We start from the raw sequence: 23493 nt of genomic DNA, 5'->3' as shown, positions 1-23493 counted from the left end.
GGAATACTAACTGAGATGCGAACAAAACTAGTTCAAATACCTCCTATTAAAAAAAAAAAAAAAAAAAAAAAAAAAAAAGGAAGAAGAAACTCCATTAACAAAATATACTATAAACCTTTCTCATTCAATGTTTTTATAGCTAGACATAGTTGATTTTCAATATATAAATATTCGATCATGCGGCCCAGTTACGTTTTCTTCCCCACTTATTCGCAAAATTTTGTTTATCAATTTAAAGAGAATATAAAATGTCCTGAAGGGAATTAATTAATTTGATTTTGTTTTTAATTACTCACTGAATATTACATCTCATGTGTATGTATACAAATAATTCAATCAATCAAAGCCAGTTGATTATTAATTACAGTCCATTATTCAAACTCTGAAGATTAATTATAACCTTGACGATGAGGACCATTAATCACGCAACGGAAGTGGAGTTGAAGTTGGCGAAGTAGTTGCCTGCCGAAGAGCAGGCACTGAACCCAGCCGCGATGTTGCCAAACACAAAACTGAAGAAGAATGTTCCCAACTGATGCCCTCCAATCACAATCGAAGTTCTCTGGTTGTTTCCGCATACAACGAACCCAAGACAATAGACGTTCTGGTTCACCTCCACCATGAGTATCGCTCCGAAAATGCTCCACGTCACGTTCCTCTCCAGCACCAGATTAATGGTCGGCACGCTTGGCCCAGCGGGTGCTCAGAATGTTGCTTGAACTAAAGCACACATCAAACGTGCAGGAAGCCGCCCTGGTGATGTTTCTCGCTGCGGACTGATTGATGAAAGCCTCAGTCAGGCCTTATAAATCGAGTCCCAACACAGTGTAGGATTCACTGTGCTGATATTTTGTTCCACCGACGCCTTGGCTGTCTATGGAAAGTAGAGTTGTGTTTTAACGGGATGACATTGTCGCGATTTGGATGATTTCACGCCGATGAAATATTCAGCCGAGGGCTCGCTTGGGTGAATGCGGAGGCCGTGCTGACGGGTTGATGAAGAGTGTGGTGAAGCTGAGGGCTGAGGGCATCGACATGGGAAGGAAAACGTAGGACTTTCTCCGAAGAAGACTACACGTTTGAAGACGAAAGACAGATGGCAAATTTCTCTGAAACTGAAAGTTGAAGCAAATTGTGAAGGGAATGCAATTCTCGTTCTTCGAGACCGGCCATACCGACAACGCCGCTGGCCAGACCCTCCAAAAGAGAAGTGGCGCACAAGAAAACACAAAGTTTGACGCTGAAACATTCCTTCCAGGATTGAACCCGTTCGTGGATTGAACGGACACAACGTCTTGAGCAACTTCGCCACCCGTGGCGTGCGAGTCACAGTGTTGTCAGCGAGACGCCGCAAGTGTTGTTGTTGCAACCCGGCCGGGGGCGGAGAAGCATCGCCGCAGCCGTTGGCACTAGCACAAGACATTGGGCTGAGCCGCACCGTGCTGGGGCGGTAGGTTGAAGAACATAATTTTGATCACAATCAACCCATAGAAACTGGCCGCCGAGGTCGAGCACGAGACTGATGGGGACAAGCCGGTTCTTTGTTTAATGGTGGGAGATATTGAAGTGTGAGGCGTCTTTGGAGACAGGGAGGACGAGAGCTTTGGGCGGAAGGATTGCTGGAAATGAAGGAGAAATGAAAAGAAGATGAGAGATGAAAAGAGAAGGAATGAAGAGAAGAAGAGATGCCATTGCGGATTGTTGCGTGGAGAGATGGAGGGAAGCCCAATCTATTTATAGTTGTTGTAGTTGAGCATAGTTTTGATTAATTTATTAAATATTTGCAGATTATGTGTCACTCCATGGCTGGACAGTCAAAGGAAGTCAATTCAATCACGGCAACTAAACTCAATCCAGTTTTGACTTGGGACATGTTAATCGGGTTTATTTAAAACATACAGAAAATTACGTAAGGATAATGTTAGCTTACAGGGACGAAGTTTTCTTAGCTTAATCACGTCATTAATTTAACTTTATCCATTAACTAAAATGTCTTAATATAAATGGAAGGGTTATGGTGATGCTGCTTATCGATAAAACTACTTGCACGTGTAAACTGTTAAAATGATTTAGAGGGCACCGTGATATCGAAATATTCAGTAGAATAAGGGTGAGAGACATGTTTAAGTGGTTCGGATGCTCGCAAGCGAATCCTACGTCCATTGCTATTGTATTAATAAAAGAGTGATCGGATTACGTTAGCGAGCTGAATTACAATTTAGAGAGTGAGAGCTATTTCAGCATGAAAATTAGTTAATCCCCCAATAAGAAGAAGCCTTCTATTTATAGTAGAAAAGTTCAAGGTAAGATTATGAAAGCTGTAAGTGGGTAGGTGTCTACAAATCATTTCTTTGCGTCATTGATCACTTGCCCGAGGGATTTCCTTGATTAAAGTAGGTTTTTGACACATGGGTGATCTCCAGCCACTTGCGACTGACATTCACCGCTACACTGATGAGTCATGCCACTTGCGTCAGCACATGTGGCCACACCTGAACGACCATAGAATCACTTCTGACTCTGATTATCCTTTACTAACGAGGTTTACATAGCTCTATTTTTTTTGGACAAAATAGTTATATATAGATTTTGTGAGCCATCAAAATGTCAAATCAAGTGAGTACTATCCCGGCAAGAATTTCTATAAACAAATTGCAAATTACGAATTAGTCAAATGGCCGATACAATGAATATCATTACAAAGTGGCCAAAAACAAATAATTATGGAATGAAATGGGATCCAGGAGAAGTTTGATTTCTTTCTTTAGTTTCGTCGAGCAAAATTCAGAAATCCAATATTGTTGCCAATTAACTTGCATTGACATCCGCATATTTGTTGCATCATCGTGTGCATGATGACTATAATTTTTAGCCTAGCCCAGGTTGATGAACAGATCTAAATTAATATCAAATAAATAAAAACTTTAGCCAAATCCTTTAACACAAGATTTGTACAAATATCTTTAGTACACAATATTTTTACATATTGTTCTATACAATTTTACATAAATCTTCCATTGACCACAATCAAAAACCTTGGTAACAAAAATGAATATCAAATTACCATATCTTCCATCCTCCCCACATTTCTAGCTCCATAAAAATTCCATCTAGCGCCAAAACTCATCTTCAGTACCAGAGGAATTTTTTTTTTTTTTTTTTTTTTTTTTTAATAAAAGAAAATTTGGGTAACCCAACGGTTAAGGGTGACCAAAAGAAGCTGCAAATGATACATATCTTGTCCATGGATTATTTTGGGGGGCCATGGTGTTTGTTTGTAGAAATGGGGATAGTCTCTATGAGGATTAGTCAAGCTGACTCGGATACCTCAGTTATTCCGGTTCGATTATCCATGGACGCAAATGATTAGTCAATGTGCGTGTAAACTGGCCATTGAAGCAAAACTTCCACCGACCAAAACCAAAACCAAGTAAGCAAAAGCTTAACTAATAATGAGCAAGAGCAAGTGAAACTGGAATTTCCATGAGCGTTTGGCCATGGCATTTCTGTGGTCATGTGATGAGAAGTCTTAAGTTTCACACAAGGAGAAGAATTTCACAAACCAACCAGTGACCAGCAAATTTAAAGTTAGAGACTGGTGCCAAATGATGTGAAATTAATATAAACAATGTCTTGCACAACGATATCAAAACAAGATGGAAATGGAGTTTCAAATCAATTGAAACTCCAGAGTCTTATTCCAAAAATGTTTTCATTTATTGAATTTGATACATGCCATTACAGAAATTTTTCAATCTAAACTAACAGAGAGCCTCACTACACAGTTACAGCTTTCCCTGAAGCAGCACTCTCTGATTCTGCTCGTCTAAATGTATGTTCAAGAATCCACTTCTAGGCGATGCCTGCAGAGTCATGAAAAATACAGATCAGTATGTAACAATCATTTATGTTAACAATGAATATATGTTTGTGATTTATTAAAAGAGGGAGAGATCATACTGCATATGCACAAAATCATTCTCCCCAGCTTTCGACTCCAAAAGGTGCCAAAGCACAATGTGCACTCCACAAACAGATCCTAATACAGACAAGAAACCAACATAAGTCTTCATTAGGTTTATTTCACTATAGAGAGTTGATCAGATACTTGTTTCATCTTAGTTACCACATTTCCAAATCTGGGAAATGTCGTGCGAACAAAACTAGAATTTGCAGAATGGATTAACCAAGAGTGTGACCGTGTGAAACATCTTTTGCGTTGGTGGAAGTAAGCGAATATGTTCATCCTTAGAAGTGGATAAAGATATGACTTCAGACTTCTAACAGAAATCAGATTTGAAGTTATATTAGATAACTATCGTCAAGATTAACATTTTGGTAGAAGTCCCAAGCTCACAAAGTAGGTGATGTTATTTTTCTATGGCAATGGAAGTATATGATATAAAATTATTCATTCAAATAGTCACCTAACACAAATGCCAAAAGATATTACCTCATTGATGCCAAATTTTGGGCAGAAGAATCTGCTATAAAAATCAAATCCGGATTCTGATGGCGCTGCCCTGAAACTATTAGCCTCTTCCAGGACAATTCTGTATGTCATCAAACTGTGGCTGTAATTTCCACAACAGATTTTGCTGATGGAAGTACCACCTAATAAATTTTCACCAATTACTAAATGATGAAGAATGAAGAAAAAAATCAGAGGTGAAGGGTCAAGAGGATTACAAAGATGTCTCTGAGTAGTTGTATCTTCATATCAATAATTGTGAGAAACATTCAAGGCCTTATAATTGAAGAAACCTCAGCAGAATTGAAGTCGTAGATGGAACAGTAGGAAAATTCAATTCAATAAATAGCACTCTTTTGCTTCACCGTTAGAGACACTGGTTGCCTCCAAATCGGAACCTTTTTGGCAGTCAGAATTCCAGAAGTGTTTCAAATTCAATCGCGTTAGATTTCACCAAGCCTCTCGAAAGAGAGAGGTGTGCGCTGCTAACGTTGCATGACACAAAGTTTGACCTGCAAAAGAAAGGGTAAGAATTAATTGTGTTTAAAATTACTTTTAATGTAAAATTTAAGCAGAAAATTATGTTGCTGGGAAAGAAAACGGACCTCAGCAACAGGGGTGAACCATCTGAGTCGAACCGGGAGGAGAGTCGGACTCGAGTGAGTGAGGGAGTAAGTAAAGTTTCAGAGATATTGAACTCGAGAGCTACGGATTGTAACCTCCTCGTCCCGGTCTCTATCTAACAAACAAACCGCAGCTGGGTTGCCTTGAAGGGTGAATCTGTAATGCATCCACCTGCGGATGAGAGATACAACCAGAGCAGAAAGAAGTAAAATCAAGGTAAAGATGGTGCTTTGGTGTAAGTGATGAGAAATGGAGAGAGAGAGTGATTACCACTGAGTATTGGACGAGTTTCTTGGCCATTATGGAGCTGTTTGCAGAAATAAGTACTGAGTTGTGGAGTATGAAGGGAAGTGAAGAGCACGGCCAGGCTTTAATAAAGAAACGAAGTCTTATTTTATTGCATAAGATTCCGTAGAGGTTTTGCTTCTTCCCAAGTACAACCCACCTATCAACTAGCTTAGTAAGTATACAACACACGACATGGCTTCGTTGATCATAATGGACGCCCATGCTTTAGCCGTTGCTGATGTACAACATGGTCAAATCCAAGAGAGATTTCTAAAAAAGGGTATCTCGATGTACGACTGATTAATCAACTTGTCAGCGTCATAATACCGAATTTCAACGGTGATAGTCAGAATTGACAGCATTGTATGTATAGGGGTTCCTTGTAGTTTTATTTTATAATTTTTTTATATTGCGTGTTAAATTAATAGCAACGCCGAGTTACTAATGTTGAATGTTTAAATTCTACCTAGTATAATGCACCTAACGCTACGTCCTAATAATATTTAAAAATACTACTCAAATAATTTAAAAAACAATTAGTACAGTCATATTTGAGTAAACGGACTTTTTCCCCACCTAAGGTGTGCTTAATGCTTACTTTTCCACCCCAAAAATTCAAAATATCACAATTTCTCACCCGAAGTTATATTCTATTAATAACAAATAACTCACTTCTTAATTTACAGTCATTTTGACGAATTACCAGGTTGCTCGGTGAGAGTGCTTGTATGGATGGAAAGGCTATAGACGCATGATGGTGACTGATTGATATTAGCCCGTTAGAATTAGTCAGAAATCAGCTAACAATAGAAACCTTAGGTTTTACCAAGTGACTACAATCGACGCCAAGAATCCGGTGTCAAGTAAGACGGAAGGTTTTATGAGAAGATAGTTGGAGATTCAACATGGTGAGTAACATACAAGAATTTAAAGCCGTCCGAATAGGATGTTGGGTATAACATAATATTATTGAATGAAAAAACGGTATTTTTAAATCATATTAACTAACCCAAACCTTATTTATACATAATGATAGGAGCAACGCCTGGCCTAGCGAACACTTTTACCAGATTCTGCTTCCTGGGCATTTCAGGGAAACAGGACAAGACAGTAAGTTTGGTGAGCCGGGCGAACCTTTATTTGTTTATATTGTCATTTCATTGACCGATCCTTTGCTCTGTAAACTGTTATTGAACCAAATTGAGTATACGTTCAAAAACAAGCATTTCTACCAGTGTTAGACAGCTATATGTCTTCAGCACGAAGAGTGTATTTCTTCATGAAAACAAACTATTATCATGGGCAAAAAACCAATCAAGTGGTCAAGAAGGTTAATTATCAATTCTAAAGGAAGCTGATTGCGTAACTCCACATTTGCATGAATGATATTTAAGCCTAAGATCATAAAAGCTACATACACCGACGCTTCCCTGAATTGAATCATTAAACACTAAGATACTAAAATTCTACAGACACGGACGCGTTCACATGCAATTTTTACAAATACACGACGAGCCTTTTCAACTGAATCCGAACGACCAGTATATCATGTTAACAAATAATTTGGCGATGTATCATGGTCGTATATTGATTAGTTGAGTACGACCGTGCATTTGAAATGAAACTCTATCCATCGTATATGGACGATTGTCCACTTAGACAGGATACCCGTTCATAGTTAAAATAAAAAAAATTATTCTAAACTGTTTATAACGTCCATCCTCTATGAGCGGATGATTGTCCATCTTTCAATATTACCAAATTTCTGTTTGAATAAAACAAAAAAAAAAATATTCTTAAATTTTCATAAAATGTTTAAAAATTTAGGCTTCCGACATAATTTTATTTCTCTCTTGCTTTGCATTTTGTTATACAAGAAATTTTTTTTTGACAAAAATTAAAAATAATAAATAAATTTTAGAACTGGAATTGCGTTCACGAATCTGGATGCCATCCAAATTAGCCGCCAGGCCATCAAATGAGGGATTCCAGTCAAATTCTCAAATATATATATATATTTTTTTAATTTTCAAATTTTTTTTAGATTGAAAGGCTTAGACAAATCTAACTGCGCGTCCAGATTTTACTTAAAATCAAACTTCTTTTTCTTTTATTTTATCTAAAAATTGTACACTTTAAAAACGAATATTTCATTAATTAACAATGAAGACGTCCATCTAAAGGGACATCTGTCCACTGAATATAAAAATTGTTTGATTGGGCGTCTATCTTATATGGACACCGTCATAGTAAATAGACATCCATCCATATAAGATGGAAGGGCATATATTATTTTTTAATTTTTTGGACAGGCATCCATTTAAATAGACACTCGTCCATATAATAGGAATGAGAGGTCCATAAATAGGGTGGACATTCTAAATGTTGGACGGCCGTCATCACGGAAAAACTCCAGCGTGGTCCGCGTCTAACTGGTTGCTATTACTTCAGTCCATAAATTCGGTATAAAATTTCGGTGTCCGTAGTGTTATCGATCATATACAGGGGGGACAAATTATCTACAGACACATGCAGCAACAACCTATCAAAATAATCTTGAACCTTCAGCACAAGCCACTCTCCATCTCACTCTCGTTAATGAAGGCCCGTATGCAATCCTGTAAGCAAAAAGAAATTCAACTACTAATAACAACAAAGTAACAACTCTGGATTAAAATTATTAAAGGAGAACGGACTGTCACTTGTTGGCACTAAAAATGAAGAAAGAAGAGAACCTTGAGGGATATTAAGATCAGAGAATCATTGATACAGTTAAATCATAATTGAATATCTAATGAAACCACTAAGCACAAAGGCAAGGATATATTCATACCTCATAGCCCTCAATCAGTTCTGAAAGAAAAAGCTACGGCGAAGGCCTCTCTTGTTCGTCAATAAACTCGATGCCATGCAATTTAAAACAGCTATATTCTCAGCATGACATGGACCTTTCCTTCTTTGGAGATGAGCTATTCAGAGTGGTAAATATAGCACTAAACAAACGAAAAAAGGCAGGGTGGAGCATTTGGCCAGTATACACATCAAATAACCACTAAACGTTTGGTGGAAGTGAATGCATGCATTGGCAACATCCTCTTGTCAAACTAGATACAGAATTTAAAATTTGGACAGAATTTATGATTAAGAGAAACATAAATACCGCTGATGTCCGTATATTTCTGAGTATTCGTTTATAGGCTTTAAATCTAAAGGATTGCCATGAAAGAACTTAACTTGCATGAACACCCGCATTTTTGTTGCTCATCGTGATGCATTGAAGACTGTAATTTTTCCATGAAAGTGGAAAATTTTTGTTGTATGACTTTATAAAAGCTATGTAATACAGTAACAGAACTCGTAAAAATTGACTAACACATAAATAATAAGTTTGTGTTTACACTTTGATATTTAGACACAGTAAGCTGAACGAGTTACGTTTAATGAAGATTTGACATATATGAAGTGATACGAAAACCGTTTTAAAACAACCAATTAATTATTTTTGACCAAGTTTCATGGAACTGTTGAGAGAGAATTTTAGCCTAGGTAGCCAGGTGTTAGTGAACCAGAATTAAACTAACAGAGGCTCCCATCACGCGACACGCTGTTCTTGCAGCAAACCCTCTGATCCCCTCATCTAAAAACCTCACTTCTGGGTGATCATGCCTACATTGCATGGTAAAGTGTAAATTATATATCTAATCAATAAGCATTAACATTATTACGTAAAATTTGAATTATTTTTTGAGGCATTCTTCCCAGTTTTTTACTCAAATCACGCTCACTTTGACTCTTGAAATGCAATATCTACCCTTATAAATAATTAATCGAAAATTAATATCAACTAAAATAATAAAATTTAAAGCAAATCTTGTAACACAGATTTGTACAAAATCTTTAGGACAACATATTTTTACATATATGTTCTATACAAATTTTACATAAATCTTCATTAACCAGGATCAAAACCCTGGTAACAAAAAAGAATATCAAATTAAACAAATATCTTCCATCTCTCCCCACATTTTAGCTCCATACAAATTCGATCTTTAGCTCTCTAACTCTATCTTCAGTTCAAACAGGATTTTTTTTTTTTTTTTTTTTTAAATAAAAAGAAAATCTTGGGTAACCAACGGTAAGGGCGACCAAGGAGGCTACAAGCTAATATCTTTGTCAATGATTTACTGAGGGCCATGGCGGTGGATTGCCATGGGATAGTTTCCTTGAGGTTAGTCAAGTTGGTTAGGATATCTCAGTTAGTTTAGGTGCGATTTCCCCATGGGCGTTAAATGATTAGTCGAGATATGCGTAAATTGGCCATTGAGCAAAAACTTCCCAACGACCAGAACCAAAATTCAAGAGAAGAAAAGTTAACTAATAATGAGTAAATCAGAATTTCATGTCAAAGAGAACTAAAAATCTCATAGGTGTGAATCCTATCAGAGAGGCCATCAGGAAGAAAGTTTTTACAATGGCTATGAGTTTAAGTATCACTTCCATTTCAAAAGTTACAACAATAAGAGAAAGAGAGGAAAAAGAGCTAGAAATTGAAACACCCACCTGCTTAGTTGTTTCCTTTAGTCCTTTTAAGATGTTGTTGTGACAAAAATTTTCGTTTTTTGGAATTTATTGGGGAGAGGATGATCGAAGCGTTGGTATGCTAACAAGATTTGATTACTATTTTCAGTTAAGCTTTTCTTACTTAAGTTTTGGTTTTGGCCTCATGTTTCTCTGTTATAAACCTCATTGAAACGGAATTTCCAATGAGCAAGTAGAATGCCATGGATTTCTGGTGTCAATGTGATGAGCCTCTTAAGTTCGCACAAGGAGAAGAATTTCACAACCAACCAGCTGACCAGCAAATTTAAAGTTAGTTAGAGAGGTGCCAAATGATGTGAAATTTCATATAAACAACTGTCTGACAAGGTCATCAAACAAGATGAAGAATGGAGTTTAAATCTCTCAATTGAAACTCCAGGTATTATTCCAGAAAATGTTTTCACTTATTGAATTTGATAATGCACATTACAGACGTTTTTTAAATCTAAAAACTACAGAGAGCCTCCATCACAGTTACAGCTTTCTCGAAGCAGCACTCTCGACGGTCTGCTCGTTCTAAATGTATGTTCAAGGACTCCCACTTCTAGGCGATGCTGGAGAGTCATGAAAATAATACGATCAGTATGTAACAATCATTTATGTTAACAATTGAATATATGTTGTGTGTAATAAAAGAGGGAGAGATCATACTGCATATGCCACAAAAACATTCTTCCCCAGCTTTCGACTCCAATAAGGTGCCAAAGCACAATGGCCTCCTTCCAAAACAGGATCCTCAATACAAAACAAGACAACAAACGAAGTCTAATTAGGTTTATTCAATCTATAGAGAGTTGATCTAGATAATTTTCATCTTAGGTTACCACAGTCAAATCTGGAAAGGTGTTTCGAACAAAACTAGGATTTGGGTTCAGACTAGAATGGATTAGCAAGGGTGACTGTTGGTGAAACATTCTTTGCATTGGTGAAGTAAGCGAATAGGTTCATTCTTAGCAGTGGCATAAAGATATAGATTTTAGACTCTCACAGAATAGATTGAAGTATATTAGATAACTATTGTCAAGATTTAACATTTTGGTAGAAGTCCAAGCTCAAAAAAGTAGGTAGAGTTATTTTCTATGGCAATGGAAGTCATATAGATATAAAATTATTCATTCAAATAGTCACCTAATACAAAATACCAACAGATATTACCTCATTGATGCCAAATTTTGGGCAGAAGGAATCTGCATAAAAATCAAATCCGGTTCTGATGGCGCGTGCCCTGAAACTATATGCCTTTTCCAGGACAATTCTGGATGTCCAAACTGTGGCTGTAATTCCACAACAGATTTTGTGAGGGAAGTAACACCTAAAAATTTTCACGCATACTAAAATATGATGAAGAATGAAGAAAAAAAATCAGAGGGTGAAGGTCAAGAAGGATTAAAAGATGTCTTCTGATGTAGTTGTTATCTTCATATACATAATTGTAGAAAACATTCAGGCCTTATAAATTGAAGAAACTCAGCAGAAATGGAGTCGGTAGGTTGGAACAGAGGAAAATTCAATCAATAAAATCAGCACTCTGTGTGCTCTACCGTTAAGAGGACACTGGTTGCCTCCAAATCCGGAACTTTTTGGCAGTCAGAATTCCAAGAAAGTGGTTCAAATCAATCGCGTTGAGATTCACCAAGCCTCTCGAAAAGAGGGAGAGTGTGCAGATTGCTAACGTTGCAGAACCACAAAAGTTGACCTGCAAAAAGAGAAGGGTAAGAATCTATGTGTTAAAATACCTTTTTAATGTAAAAATTTTAAAGCAGAAATTATGTTGTGAGGACAAGAAAAACGGACACTCAAGCAACAGGGGGGAACCATCTGAGTCGGAAACCGGGGAAGGAGGTCCAGGGCGCGGTAGGTGAGGTTGAGGCGAGTTAAGTAACCGGTTTCAGAGATATTGAACTCGAGAGCTACGGATTGTAACCAGTCCTCGTCCCGGTCTTCATCTAACAAACAAACCGCAGCTGGGTTGCCCTTGAAGGGTGAATCTGTGAATGCATCCACCTGCGGATAGAGAGATACAACCAGAGCAGAAAGAAGTAAAATCAATGTAGAAAGCTGGTGCTTTGGTGTAAGTGATGAGAAATGGAAGAGAGAGAGTGATTACCACTGAGTATTGGACGAGTTTCTTGGCCATTATGGAGCTGGTTTTGGGCAGAGATAAAGGTACTGAGTTGTGGAGTGTGAACTATGAAGGGAAGTGAAGAGCCACGGCCAGGCTTTAAAGTTTAAATAAGAAACGAAGTCTTATTTTATTGCATAAGATTCCAAGTAGGAGTTTTTTGCTTTCTTCCCAAGTACAACCCACCTACTCCACTGGTTATACAAACAAACATTGTCTCCTATCACTAACCTTCAACCATCAAATGGTCAGAACTACGATTAGAGTCATTCAACGGTGGCTGTTAATTAAGAAATCATTCTATTAGAAAATTTAACCATTGTATATTGAATATATATTAAAGAAAATATAAAATATCACATGTATACCATATTATTCAGTTAATATATTGAGTAAACGAACAATTTCCAACCCAAGGTTTGCCTCAATGATATTTCTCACCCAAAATATTTCAAAATATCACTTTCCCACCTAAAGTTTATATTTTATTAATACTCAAAATACACTTCACTTTCTCGGTCAGCGTTCAACGAGTTATCAGGCGCCACGGTAAGAGGGGTGTTATAGAATGGAGGCTAGTAGATCGAATGATAGTGACTGATTGAATATTAGCCGTCAGAATTAGCCAGAAATTACCTAAGAACAAGAAACACTAGTTTTGCGATGACTAGCAATTAGCGAGAAATCAAGTGTCGGAGTGAAATGAGTTTTGTAAAGAAGAGATTGAATGTTCAAATGATAATAACAAAGAGAATTTTAACCGCCAAAATTGGTTTCGGGTAGTAACATAATATTAACTTTGGATGAAAAAGTGATATTTTAAAACCTTTTGGATAAAAAATATCATTAAGGCAAACCCTCCGGTGGGAAAAAGTTGTTTACTCTTAATATATCACTCGTGGAATTAGATCAACAATACCAAACTTGGTCAGTTAATACATATATTAATATTAAATCTAACAAATTCATGTTAAAATTTTGAGTTTTCCTTTCCTTATCTAGTATCATGTCAAATATGCTTATTATTAAGCTACAAGTATGCAGTGTCCTTGGTGATACAATTTTGGTTTTTGACCCAATAATATGTAATGATGCTTGCTTGCCTTCAAATTCTGCATAAAATGAAATGAATCCCTTGAACCTTTCATTTCATGCCAGTAATGCTTGCGAAGTTGCTGGATTAGAGGAAATAAAGAATGTCACAATCAACTTATCCAGTAAAAAAGAACAGCTTCCACATCAGCATAAAGAAACAGGCTAATGCCCTTGATAAACACTAATCTTGTGTTGACTTGGTGACTACATAGAACCCAGTTTTTTAAAGCTACCTGTCAATGAACTAGTTGACAGTAGATAATTGAGACAGGGAAATCAAATTGCTTCATCAAGATACATGAAGTTTCACAATTAAATCATATTATTATACACAACCTTATTTATATCCATCATGAATAGGAGAATCCTGGCTAGCGAAACTTTTACCAGATTCCTTCCTTGGACATTTTCAGAAAATGGGACAGGGTAATGTTTGGGAGCTCGGGCGAAACCCTTTTCTTCTTTTTTATCTTTGTCATCTTCATTGACTCCGAATCCTTCGATTCTGTAACTGTTATTGAGACCAAATTGTAGAACTGTTCAAAACAAGAATTTCTACATGTTAGACAGCTATATGATCTTCAGCATAGAATAGTGATTTCTTCATGAAAAACTATTTTCATTGTGCAAAACACATCAAGGTGTCAAGAAAGGATTAATTCATCAAATTCTAAAGGAAGCTGATTGCGTAACTCCACATTTGGCATGAAGTGAATCATTTAAACTAAGATCATAAAAATGCTACAGACACCGACGCTTTACACTGAATTGAATCATTTAAACTAAGATCATAAAAATTCTACAGACACCGACGCTTTACACTGAATTTTTACAATAAACGACGTGTCCACTGAATCAGACGACCCATGTATCATGTTAACAAATATTTTGCGAATGAATGGTCGTCTATTGTTATTGGACGACCGTTCATTTGAAATGAACTCCTATCCATATTATATGGACGGTTGTCCACTTAGAATAGATACCCGTTCATAGTTTAAACTAAAAAAAATTATTCTAAATTGTTTATAAACGTCCATCCTCTTATGAGGATGATTGTCCATCTTTCAATATTAACAAATTTTAGTTTAATAAAAAAAAATTCTTTTAAATTTTCAATTAAAATGTTTAAAAATTTAGGCTTCCCGAAATAAGTTTTATTTCTCTCTTGCTTTGCATTTTGTTTATAAATGAAAATTTTTTTTTGAAAATTAAAAATAAATAAATAAATTTTAGAATGGAATTGCGTTCACTCATTTGGATGGCCATCCAAATTAGCCGCCATGGCCATCCAAATGAGTGGATGCCAGTCCATTCTCAAATATATATATATATTTTTTTTAATTTTCAAATTTTTTTTAGATGAAATGCTTAGACAATATCTAACTGCGCGTCCATACTTTTACTTAAAATCAAACTTCTTTTTCTTTTATTTTATCTAAAAATTGTACACTTTAAAAACGAATATTTCATCTTAATTAAACAATGGACAGACGTCCATCTAAAAGGGACATCTGTCCACTGAATATAAAATTTTTTGGATGGGCGTCTATCTTATATGGACACCCGTCTATAGTAAATAGACATCCATCCATATAAGATGGACGGGCATCTATTATTTTTCTTTTAAATTTTTTTGGACAGGCATCCATTTAAATAGACACTCGTCCATATAATATGAATGAGAGTCCATTAAATATGGGTGGACATTCATAAATGTTGGACGGCCGTTCATTCACGAAAAACTCCAGCGTGGTCGCGTCTAACTGGTTGCCATATCCTTCAGTCCATAAATTCGGTATAAAATTTCGGTGTCCGTAGTGTTACTCGATCATATACAGGGGGGACAAATTACTTCACAGACACCATGCAGCAACAACCTATCAAAATAATCTTGAACCTTCAGCACAAGCACATCTCCATCTCCACTCTCGTTAATGAAGGCCCGTATGCAATCCTGTAAGCAAAAAGAAATTTCAACTACTAATAACAACAAAAGTTAACAACTCTGGATTATAAAATTATAAAAGGAGAACGGATGTCAACTTGGTTGGCACTAAAAATGAAGAAAGAAGAGAACCTTGAGGGATATTAAGATCAGAGAAATCATTGATACAGTTAAATCATAATTGAATAACATTTCTTAATGAAACCAAATGATTTAAAACAAACAGGAGAAAGCACAAAGGCAAGGATATTCATACCTCATAGCCCTCAATCAGTTCTGAAAGAAAGCTACGGCGAAGTGCCTCTCTTGTTCGACAATCAACTCGATGCCATGCATTTAAAACAGCTATCTTCTCAGCATTGACATGACCTTTCCTCTTTGGAGATGAGCTATTCAGAGTGGTAATAATATTAGCCTACCACAAAGAAAAATGGCAAGGGTTGGAGCATTTGGCCAGATTACACATCAAATAACACTAAACGTTTGGTGTGAGTGAATGCATGCATTGGCAACATCCTTTCTTGTCAACTATACAGAATTTAAAATTTTGGGACAGAATTTTATGATTAAGAGAAACATAAATACCTCTTTGTCCATGTCTATATTCCTGAGTTATTCGTTTATAGGCTTTAAATCTAAATGATTGCCATGAAAGAACTTTAACTTGCATTGAACACCCGCATTTTTGTTGCATCATCGTGATGCATTGAATGACTGTAATTTTTCCATGAAAGTGGAAATTTTTTGTATGACTTTATAAAAGCTATGTAAATACAGTAACTATCAAAATGTCAAAATCAAGTGAGTACTATCCCGGCAGAATTTCTATAAACAAATTGCAAATTACGAATTAGTCAAATGGCCGATACATGAATATCATTACAAAGTCGGCCAAAAACAAATAATTATGGTAATGAAATGGAGATCCAGGAGAAGTTTATTTCTTCTTTATTTCGTTCGAGCAAAATTCAGAAATCCAATATTGTGGGCCAATTAACTTGCATTGACATCCGCATATTTGTTGCATCATCGTGATGCATGAATGACTATAATTTTTAGCCTAGCCCAGGTTGATGAACAGATCTAAATTAATATCAAATAAATAAAAACTTTAAGCCAAATCCTTTAAAAAAACACAAGATTGTACAAAATATCTTTAGTACAACAATATTTTTACATATACTGTTCTATACAGTTTTACATAAATCTTCCATTGAACCCAATCAAAACTTGGTTAACAAAAATGAATATCAAATTAACATATTTCCATCCTCCCCACATTTCTAGCTCCATAAAAATTCCATCTAGTCCAAAAACTCGATCTTCAGTACAAGAGGAATTTTTTTTTTTTTTTTTTTTTTTTTTAATAAAAGAAAATCTTGGGTAACCCAACGGTTAAGGGTCGACCAAAAGAAGGCTGCAAATGATACATATCTTTGTCCATGGATTATTTTGGGGGGCCATGGTGTTGTTATGATATGGATGGGGATAGCTCCCCTATGAGGATTAGTCAAGCTGATCGGATACCTCAGTTATTCAGGTTCGATTATCCATTGGACGCAAAATGATTAGTCAATGTGCGTTTGTAAACTAGGCCATTGAAGCAAAACTTCGCACCGACCAAAAACCAAAACGAATGTAAGAAAAGCTAACTAATAATGAGCAAGAGCAAGTGAAACTGGAATTTCCTATGAGCAAGTATTGGCCATGGCATTTTGGTGTCAACTGTGATGAGCAGTCTTAAGTTTCACAACAAGGAGAAGAATTTCACAAACCACACAGACTGACCAGCAAATTTAAAGTTAGAGACTGGTGCCAAATGATGTGAAATTCATATAAACAATGTCTTGCACAACGTATCAAAACAAGATGGAAATGGAGTTTCAAATTCAATTGAAACTCCAGAGTTTATTCCAAAAAATGTTTTTCATTTATTGCATTTGATACATGCCATTACAGAATTTTTCAATCTAAACTAACAGAGAGCCCTCCTCACAGTTACAGCTTTCCCTCGAAGCAGCACTCGTCTGATTCTGCTCGTCTAAATGTATGTTCAAAGAATCCACTTCTAGGCGTGCCTGGCAGAGTCATGAAAAATACAGTCAGTATGTAACAATCATTTATGTTAACAATGAATATATGTTTGGTGATATTAAAGAGGGAGAGATCATACTGATATGCACAAAATCATTCTCCCCAGCTTTCGACTCCAAGAAGGTGCCAAAGCACAATGTGCACTCCACAAACAGGATCCTAATACAACAAGAAACAACATAAGTCTTCATTAGGTTTATTTCAATCTATAGAGAGTTGATCAGATAATTGTTTCATCTAGTTACCACATTTCCAAATCTGGGAAATGTCGTGCGAACAAAACTAGGATTTGCGTTCAGAATGGATTAACCAAGATGGTGACCGTGTGAAAACATTCTTTTGCGTTGGTGGAAGTAAGCGAATATGTTCATCTAGAAGTGGCATAAAGATATAGATTGCAGACTTCTAACAGAAATCAGATTTTGAAGTTATATTAGATAACTATCGTCAAGAATTAACTTTGGTAGAAGTCCCAAGCTCACAAAGTAGGTAGATGTTATTTTTCTATGGCAATGGAAGTCATATGATATAAAATTATTCATTCAAATAGTCACCTAACACAAATGCCAACAAGATATTACCTCATTGATGCCAAATTTTGGGCAGAAGAATCTGCTATAAAATCAAATCGGATTCTGATGGCGCTTGCCCTGAAACTATTATGCCTCTTCCAGGACAATTTGTATGTCATCAAACTGTGGCTGTAATTACAACAGATTTTGCTGATGGAAGTACCACCTAATAAATTTTCACCATTACTAATATGATGAAGAGATGAAGAAAAAATCAGAGAGTGAAGGGTCAAGAGGATTACAAAGATGTCTTCTGAGTAGTTGTATCTTCATATCAATAATTGTAGAAACATTCAAGGCCTTATAAATTGAAGAAACCCAGCAGAATTGAAGTCAGTAGATGGAACAGTAGGAAAATTCAATTCAATAAAATAGCACTCTTTGCTTCACCGTTAGAGACACTGGTTGCCTCCAAATCGGACCTTTTGGCAGTCAGAATTCAGAAGTGTTTCAAATTCAATCGCGTTAGATTTCACCAAGCCTCTCGAAAAGAGAGAGGTGAGGCAGCTGTAACGTTGCATGACACAAAGTTTGACCTGACAAAAGAAAAGGGTAAGAATTAATGTGTTTAAAATTACTTTAATGTAAAATTTACCCGCAGAAAATTATGTTGCTGAGGAAAGAAAACGGACCTCAGCAACAGGGGTGAACCATTGAGTCGAAACCTGGAGGAGAGTCGGACTCGAGTGAGTGAGGAGGTCAAGTAAAGGTTTCAGAGATATGAACTCGAGAGCTACGGATTGTAAACTCGTCCTGTCGGTCTCATTTCTAACAAAACAAACCGCAGCGGGTTGCCTTGAAGGGTGAATCTGTGAATGATCCACCTGCGGATAGAGAGATACAACCAGAGCAGAAAGAAGTAAAATCAAGTAAAAAGTGGTGTTTGTGTAAGTGATGAGAAATGGAAGAGAGAGCGATTACCACTGAGTATTGGACGAGTTTCTTGGCCATTTGGAGCTGACTTTAGGCAGAAAGAAGTACTGAGTTGTGGAGTATGAAGGGAAGTGAAGAGCACGGCCAGGCTTTAAAGTTTAAACAAGAAACGAAGTACTTATTTATTGCATAAATTCCAGTAGGAGGTATTTGCTTTCTTCCCACAGTACAACCCACCTATCAACCTAATTTAAGTATAACACAAGACATGGGCTCCGTGATCATCAATGGCACGGCCATGCTGGTTGCGCTTCTGATGATTAACATGGTCAAATCCAAGAAGATTGCTAAAAAAGGTTTCTCGATGTACGCATGTTAAATACAACTGTCATGCGTCATATACCAGAATTTCAACGTGATAGTCATAATTGACAAGCTGTGTCATGGTAGGGGTTCCTGTTTTATTAATTTATATTTTTTTATAATTAGAGGTGTTAAATACATTAGCAAACGGATTACGACTATTTAATTTTGAAATTCTACCTGTAATAATCACCTAACTCTACTTACTAATAATATTAAAAAATACTCAAAGTAATTTTTAAAAAACAATTTAGTTAATATATTGAGTAACACGACTTTTTCCCACCTACAGGTTTATGCTCTTTCTCACCGTCCACACAACAAATTCAAAATATCATTCTCACCAAGTTATATTCGATAAACTAAATACCACTCACTTCTTTTTCTAGCAGTGTTGACGAGTTACCAGTGCACGGGCGAGGTGTTGTAGAGTGGAGGCTAATATACGAATGATGGTGACTGATTGAATATTAGCGTTAGAATTAGTCAGAAATCAGCTAAAATATACGAAACCTTAGGTTTTACAGTGACTAGCAATCGACGAGAGAATCAGGTGTCGGAAGTAACGAGATTTCTATAGAGAGATTAGATTGGAGATTCAAATTCGATAACATTACAAAGAATTTTAGCCGTCCGAATAGGCTGTTGGGTTAACATACATATACTTTGAATGAAAAAAGGTATTTCAAAATTTTGTTTATCAATTTAAAAGATAATATAAAATGTCCTGAAGGGAATTCAATTTAATTTGATTTTGTTTTTAATTACTCACTGAATATTACATCTCATGTGTATGTATTACAAATAATTCAATCAAATCAAAGCCAGTTGATTATTAATTACAGTCCATTATTCAAACTCTGAAGATTATATTATAACCTTGACGATGAGGACCATTAAATCACGCAACGGAAGTGGAGTTGAAGTTGGCGCAAGTAGTTTGCCTGCCGAAGAGCAAGGCACTGAAACCCAGCCGCGATGTTGCCAAATCAAACTGAAGAAGAATGTTCTCCAACTGATGCCCTCCAATCACAATCGAAGTTATCGGGTTGTTTCCGCCATTAACGAACCCAAGACAATAGACGTCCTGGTTCACCTCCACCATAGAGTTCGCTCCGAAAATGCTCCACGTCACGTTCCTCTCCAGCACCAGATTAATGGTCGGCACGTTTGGCCCCAGGCGGGTGCTCAGAATGTTGCTTGAACTAAAGCACACATCAAACGGTGCCACGGAAGCCGCCCTGGTGATGTTTCTCGCTGCGGACTGATTGATGAAAGCCTCAGTCACGGCCTTATAAATCGAGTCCTCCAACACAGTGTAGGGATTCACTGTGCTGATTTTTGTTCCACCGACGCCTTGGCTGTCTATGGAAAGTAGAGTTGTGTTTAACGGGACGACATTGTCGCCGATTTGGATGGATTTCACGCCGATGAAATATTCAGCCGAGGGCTCGCCTTGGGTGAATGCGGAGGCCGTGCTGACGGGGTTGATGAAGAGTGTGGTGAAGCTGAGGAGCTGAGAGGCATCGACATTGGGAAGGAAAACGTAAGGACTTTCTCCGAAGAAGACTACACCGTTTAAAGACGAAAGACAGATGGCAAATTTTCTCTGAAAACTGAAAGTTGAAGCAAATTGTGAAGGGAATGCAATTCTCGTTCTTCCGAGACCGGCCATACCGACAACGCCGCTGGCCAGACCCTCCAAAAGAGAAGTTGGCGCGCAAGAAAACACAAAGTTCGGCGCTGAAACATTCCTTCCAGGATTGAACCCGTTCGTGGATTGAACGGACACAACGTCTTGAGCAACTTCGCCACCCGTGGCCGTGCGAGTCACAGTGTTGTCAGGCGAGACGCCGCAAGTGTTGTTGTTGCAACCCGGCCGGGAGGAGGAGAAGCAGTCGCCGCAGCCGTTGGCACTAGCCAAGGAGCATTGGGCTGAGCCGCACCGTGCTGGGCGGTAGGTTGAAGAAACATAATTTTGATCACAATCAACCCATAAGAACTGGCCGCCGAGGTCGAGCACGAGACTGATGGGGACAAGCCGGGTTCTTTGTTTAATGGTGGTGAGATATTGAAGTGTAGAGGCGTCTTTGGAGACAGGGAGGACGAGAGCTTTGGGGCGGAAGGATTGCTGGGAAAATGAAGGAGAAATGAAAAGAAGAATGAGAGATGAAAAGAGAAGGAATTGAAGAGAAGAAGAAGATGCCATTGCGGATTGTTGCGTGGAGAGATGGAGGGAAGCCACATCTATTTATAGTTGATATGTTGAGCATAGTTTGATTAATTTATTAAATTATTTGCAGATTATGTGTCACTCCATGGCTGGACAGTCAAAGGAAGCTCAATTCAATCACGGCAACTCAACTCAATCTTTGGACCCTCATATATAAATTAAATAAAGACAAAGAATAATGTTAATCGGGTTTATTTAAAACATACTAGAAATTACGTAAGGATAATGTTAGCTTACAGGGACGAAGTTTTCTTAGCTTAATCACGTAATTAATTTAACTTTATCCATTAACTAAAATGTCTTAATATAAATGGAAGGGTTATGGTGATGCTTGATTCTGATAACAACTACTTGCACGTGTAAACTGTTAAAATGATTTAGAGGTCACACGTGATATCGAAATATTCAGTAGAATAAGGGTTGAGAGACAATGTTTAAAGTGGTTCGGATGCTCGCAAGCGAATCCTACGTCCATTGCTATTGTATTAATAAAAGAGTGATCGGATTACGTTTAGCGAGCTGAATTACAATTTAGAGAGTGAGAGCTATTTCAGCATGAAAATTAGTTAATCCCCCCAAATAAGAAGGAAGCCTTCTATTTATAGTAGAAAAGTTCAAGGTAATGATTATGAAAGCTGTAAGTGGGTAGGTGTCGTACAAATCATTTCTTTGCGTCCCATTGATCACTTGCCCGAGGGATTTCCTTGATTTAAAGTAAGGTTTTGACACATGGGTGATCTCCAGCCACTTGCTGACCTGACATTCACCTGCTACACTGATAGGAGTCATGCCACTTGCGTCAGGCACGATGTGGCCACACCTGAACGACATAGAATCCTTCTGAACTCTGATTATCCTTTACTAACGAGGTTCTACATCAGCTCTATTTTTTTTGGCAAAATAGGTTATATATAGATTTTGTGAGCCATCAAAATGTCAAATTCAAGTGGAGTACTATCCCGGCAAGGAATTTCTATAAACAAATTGCTAAATTACGAATTAGTCAAATGGCCGATACAATTGAATATCATTACAAAGTCGGCCAAAAACAAATAATTATTGGTAATGAAATGGAATCCAGGAGGAGTTTCATTTTTTTTTTATTTAGTTTCCACCAGCAAAATTCAGAAATCCAATATTGTGTGCCAATTAACTTGCATTGAACATCCGCATATTTGTTGCATCATCGTGATGCATTGAATGACTATATAANCATCAAGGTGTCAAGAAAGGATTAATTCATCAAATTCTAAAGGAAGCTGATTGCGTAACTCCACATTTGGCATGAAGTGAATCATTTAAACTAAGATCATAAAAATGCTACAGACACCGACGCTTTACACTGAATTGAATCATTTAAACTAAGATCATAAAAATTCTACAGACACCGACGCTTTACACTGAATTTTTACAATAAACGACGTGTCCACTGAATCAGACGACCCATGTATCATGTTAACAAATATTTTGCGAATGAATGGTCGTCTATTGTTATTGGACGACCGTTCATTTGAAATGAACTCCTATCCATATTATATGGACGGTTGTCCACTTAGAATAGATACCCGTTCATAGTTTAAACTAAAAAAAATTATTCTAAATTGTTTATAAACGTCCATCCTCTTATGAGGATGATTGTCCATCTTTCAATATTAACAAATTTTAGTTTAATAAAAAAAAATTCTTTTAAATTTTCAATTAAAATGTTTAAAAATTTAGGCTTCCCGAAATAAGTTTTATTTCTCTCTTGCTTTGCATTTTGTTTATAAATGAAAATTTTTTTTTGAAAATTAAAAATAAATAAATAAATTTTAGAATGGAATTGCGTTCACTCATTTGGATGGCCATCCAAATTAGCCGCCATGGCCATCCAAATGAGTGGATGCCAGTCCATTCTCAAATATATATATATATTTTTTTTAATTTTCAAATTTTTTTTAGATGAAATGCTTAGACAATATCTAACTGCGCGTCCATACTTTTACTTAAAATCAAACTTCTTTTTCTTTTATTTTATCTAAAAATTGTACACTTTAAAAACGAATATTTCATCTTAATTAAACAATGGACAGACGTCCATCTAAAAGGGACATCTGTCCACTGAATATAAAATTTTTTGGATGGGCGTCTATCTTATATGGACACCCGTCTATAGTAAATAGACATCCATCCATATAAGATGGACGGGCATCTATTATTTTTCTTTTAAAT

The 23493-nt window shown here is 36.7% G+C and overlaps 3 protein-coding genes and 1 pseudogene across 3 annotated transcripts; all 4 read right to left on the bottom strand.

Moving 5' to 3' along the window:
- Positions 1–896: 896 nt before the first annotated feature.
- Positions 897–3127, bottom strand: LOC116121995 (annotated as a pseudogene).
- A 658-nt stretch (positions 3128–3785) lies between these two features.
- On the bottom strand, positions 3786–12158 carry LOC116121994 (phenazine biosynthesis-like domain-containing protein). The gene is given in 7 exon segments (XM_031407901.1): positions 3786–3863; positions 10634–10717; positions 11138–11294; positions 11545–11678; positions 11788–11811; positions 11813–11986; positions 12090–12158. Coding segments are annotated over 7 exon segments (681 nt in total). The 5' UTR covers positions 12120–12158.
- Positions 12159–13314: 1156 nt separating this feature from the next.
- On the bottom strand, positions 13315–15748 carry LOC116122008. The gene is made up of 4 exons (XM_031407915.1): positions 15733–15748; positions 15404–15562; positions 15055–15156; positions 13315–13735 (listed from the first exon to the last, which is right to left on the bottom strand). The coding sequence occupies exons 1-4, from the start codon at positions 15742–15744 to the stop codon at positions 13583–13585; spliced, it is 426 nt and encodes a 141-aa protein (XP_031263775.1). The 5' UTR covers positions 15745–15748; the 3' UTR covers positions 13315–13582.
- A 4060-nt stretch (positions 15749–19808) lies between these two features.
- On the bottom strand, positions 19809–21258 carry LOC116122007 (probable aspartic proteinase GIP2). The gene has a single exon (XM_031407914.1). It carries the CDS (start codon positions 21256–21258, stop codon positions 19951–19953), a length of 1308 nt encoding a protein of 435 aa, XP_031263774.1. The 3' UTR covers positions 19809–19950.
- Positions 21259–23493: the final 2235 nt, after the last annotated feature.

Source organism: Pistacia vera, unplaced genomic scaffold (genome assembly GCF_008641045.1).
Source record: "Pistacia vera cultivar Batoury unplaced genomic scaffold, PisVer_v2 Contig130, whole genome shotgun sequence".
Taxonomy (NCBI): domain Eukaryota; kingdom Viridiplantae; phylum Streptophyta; class Magnoliopsida; order Sapindales; family Anacardiaceae; genus Pistacia; species Pistacia vera.
The sequence above is the reverse complement of the archived record's forward strand: the minus strand, read 5'-3'. Positions and strand labels throughout refer to the sequence as shown.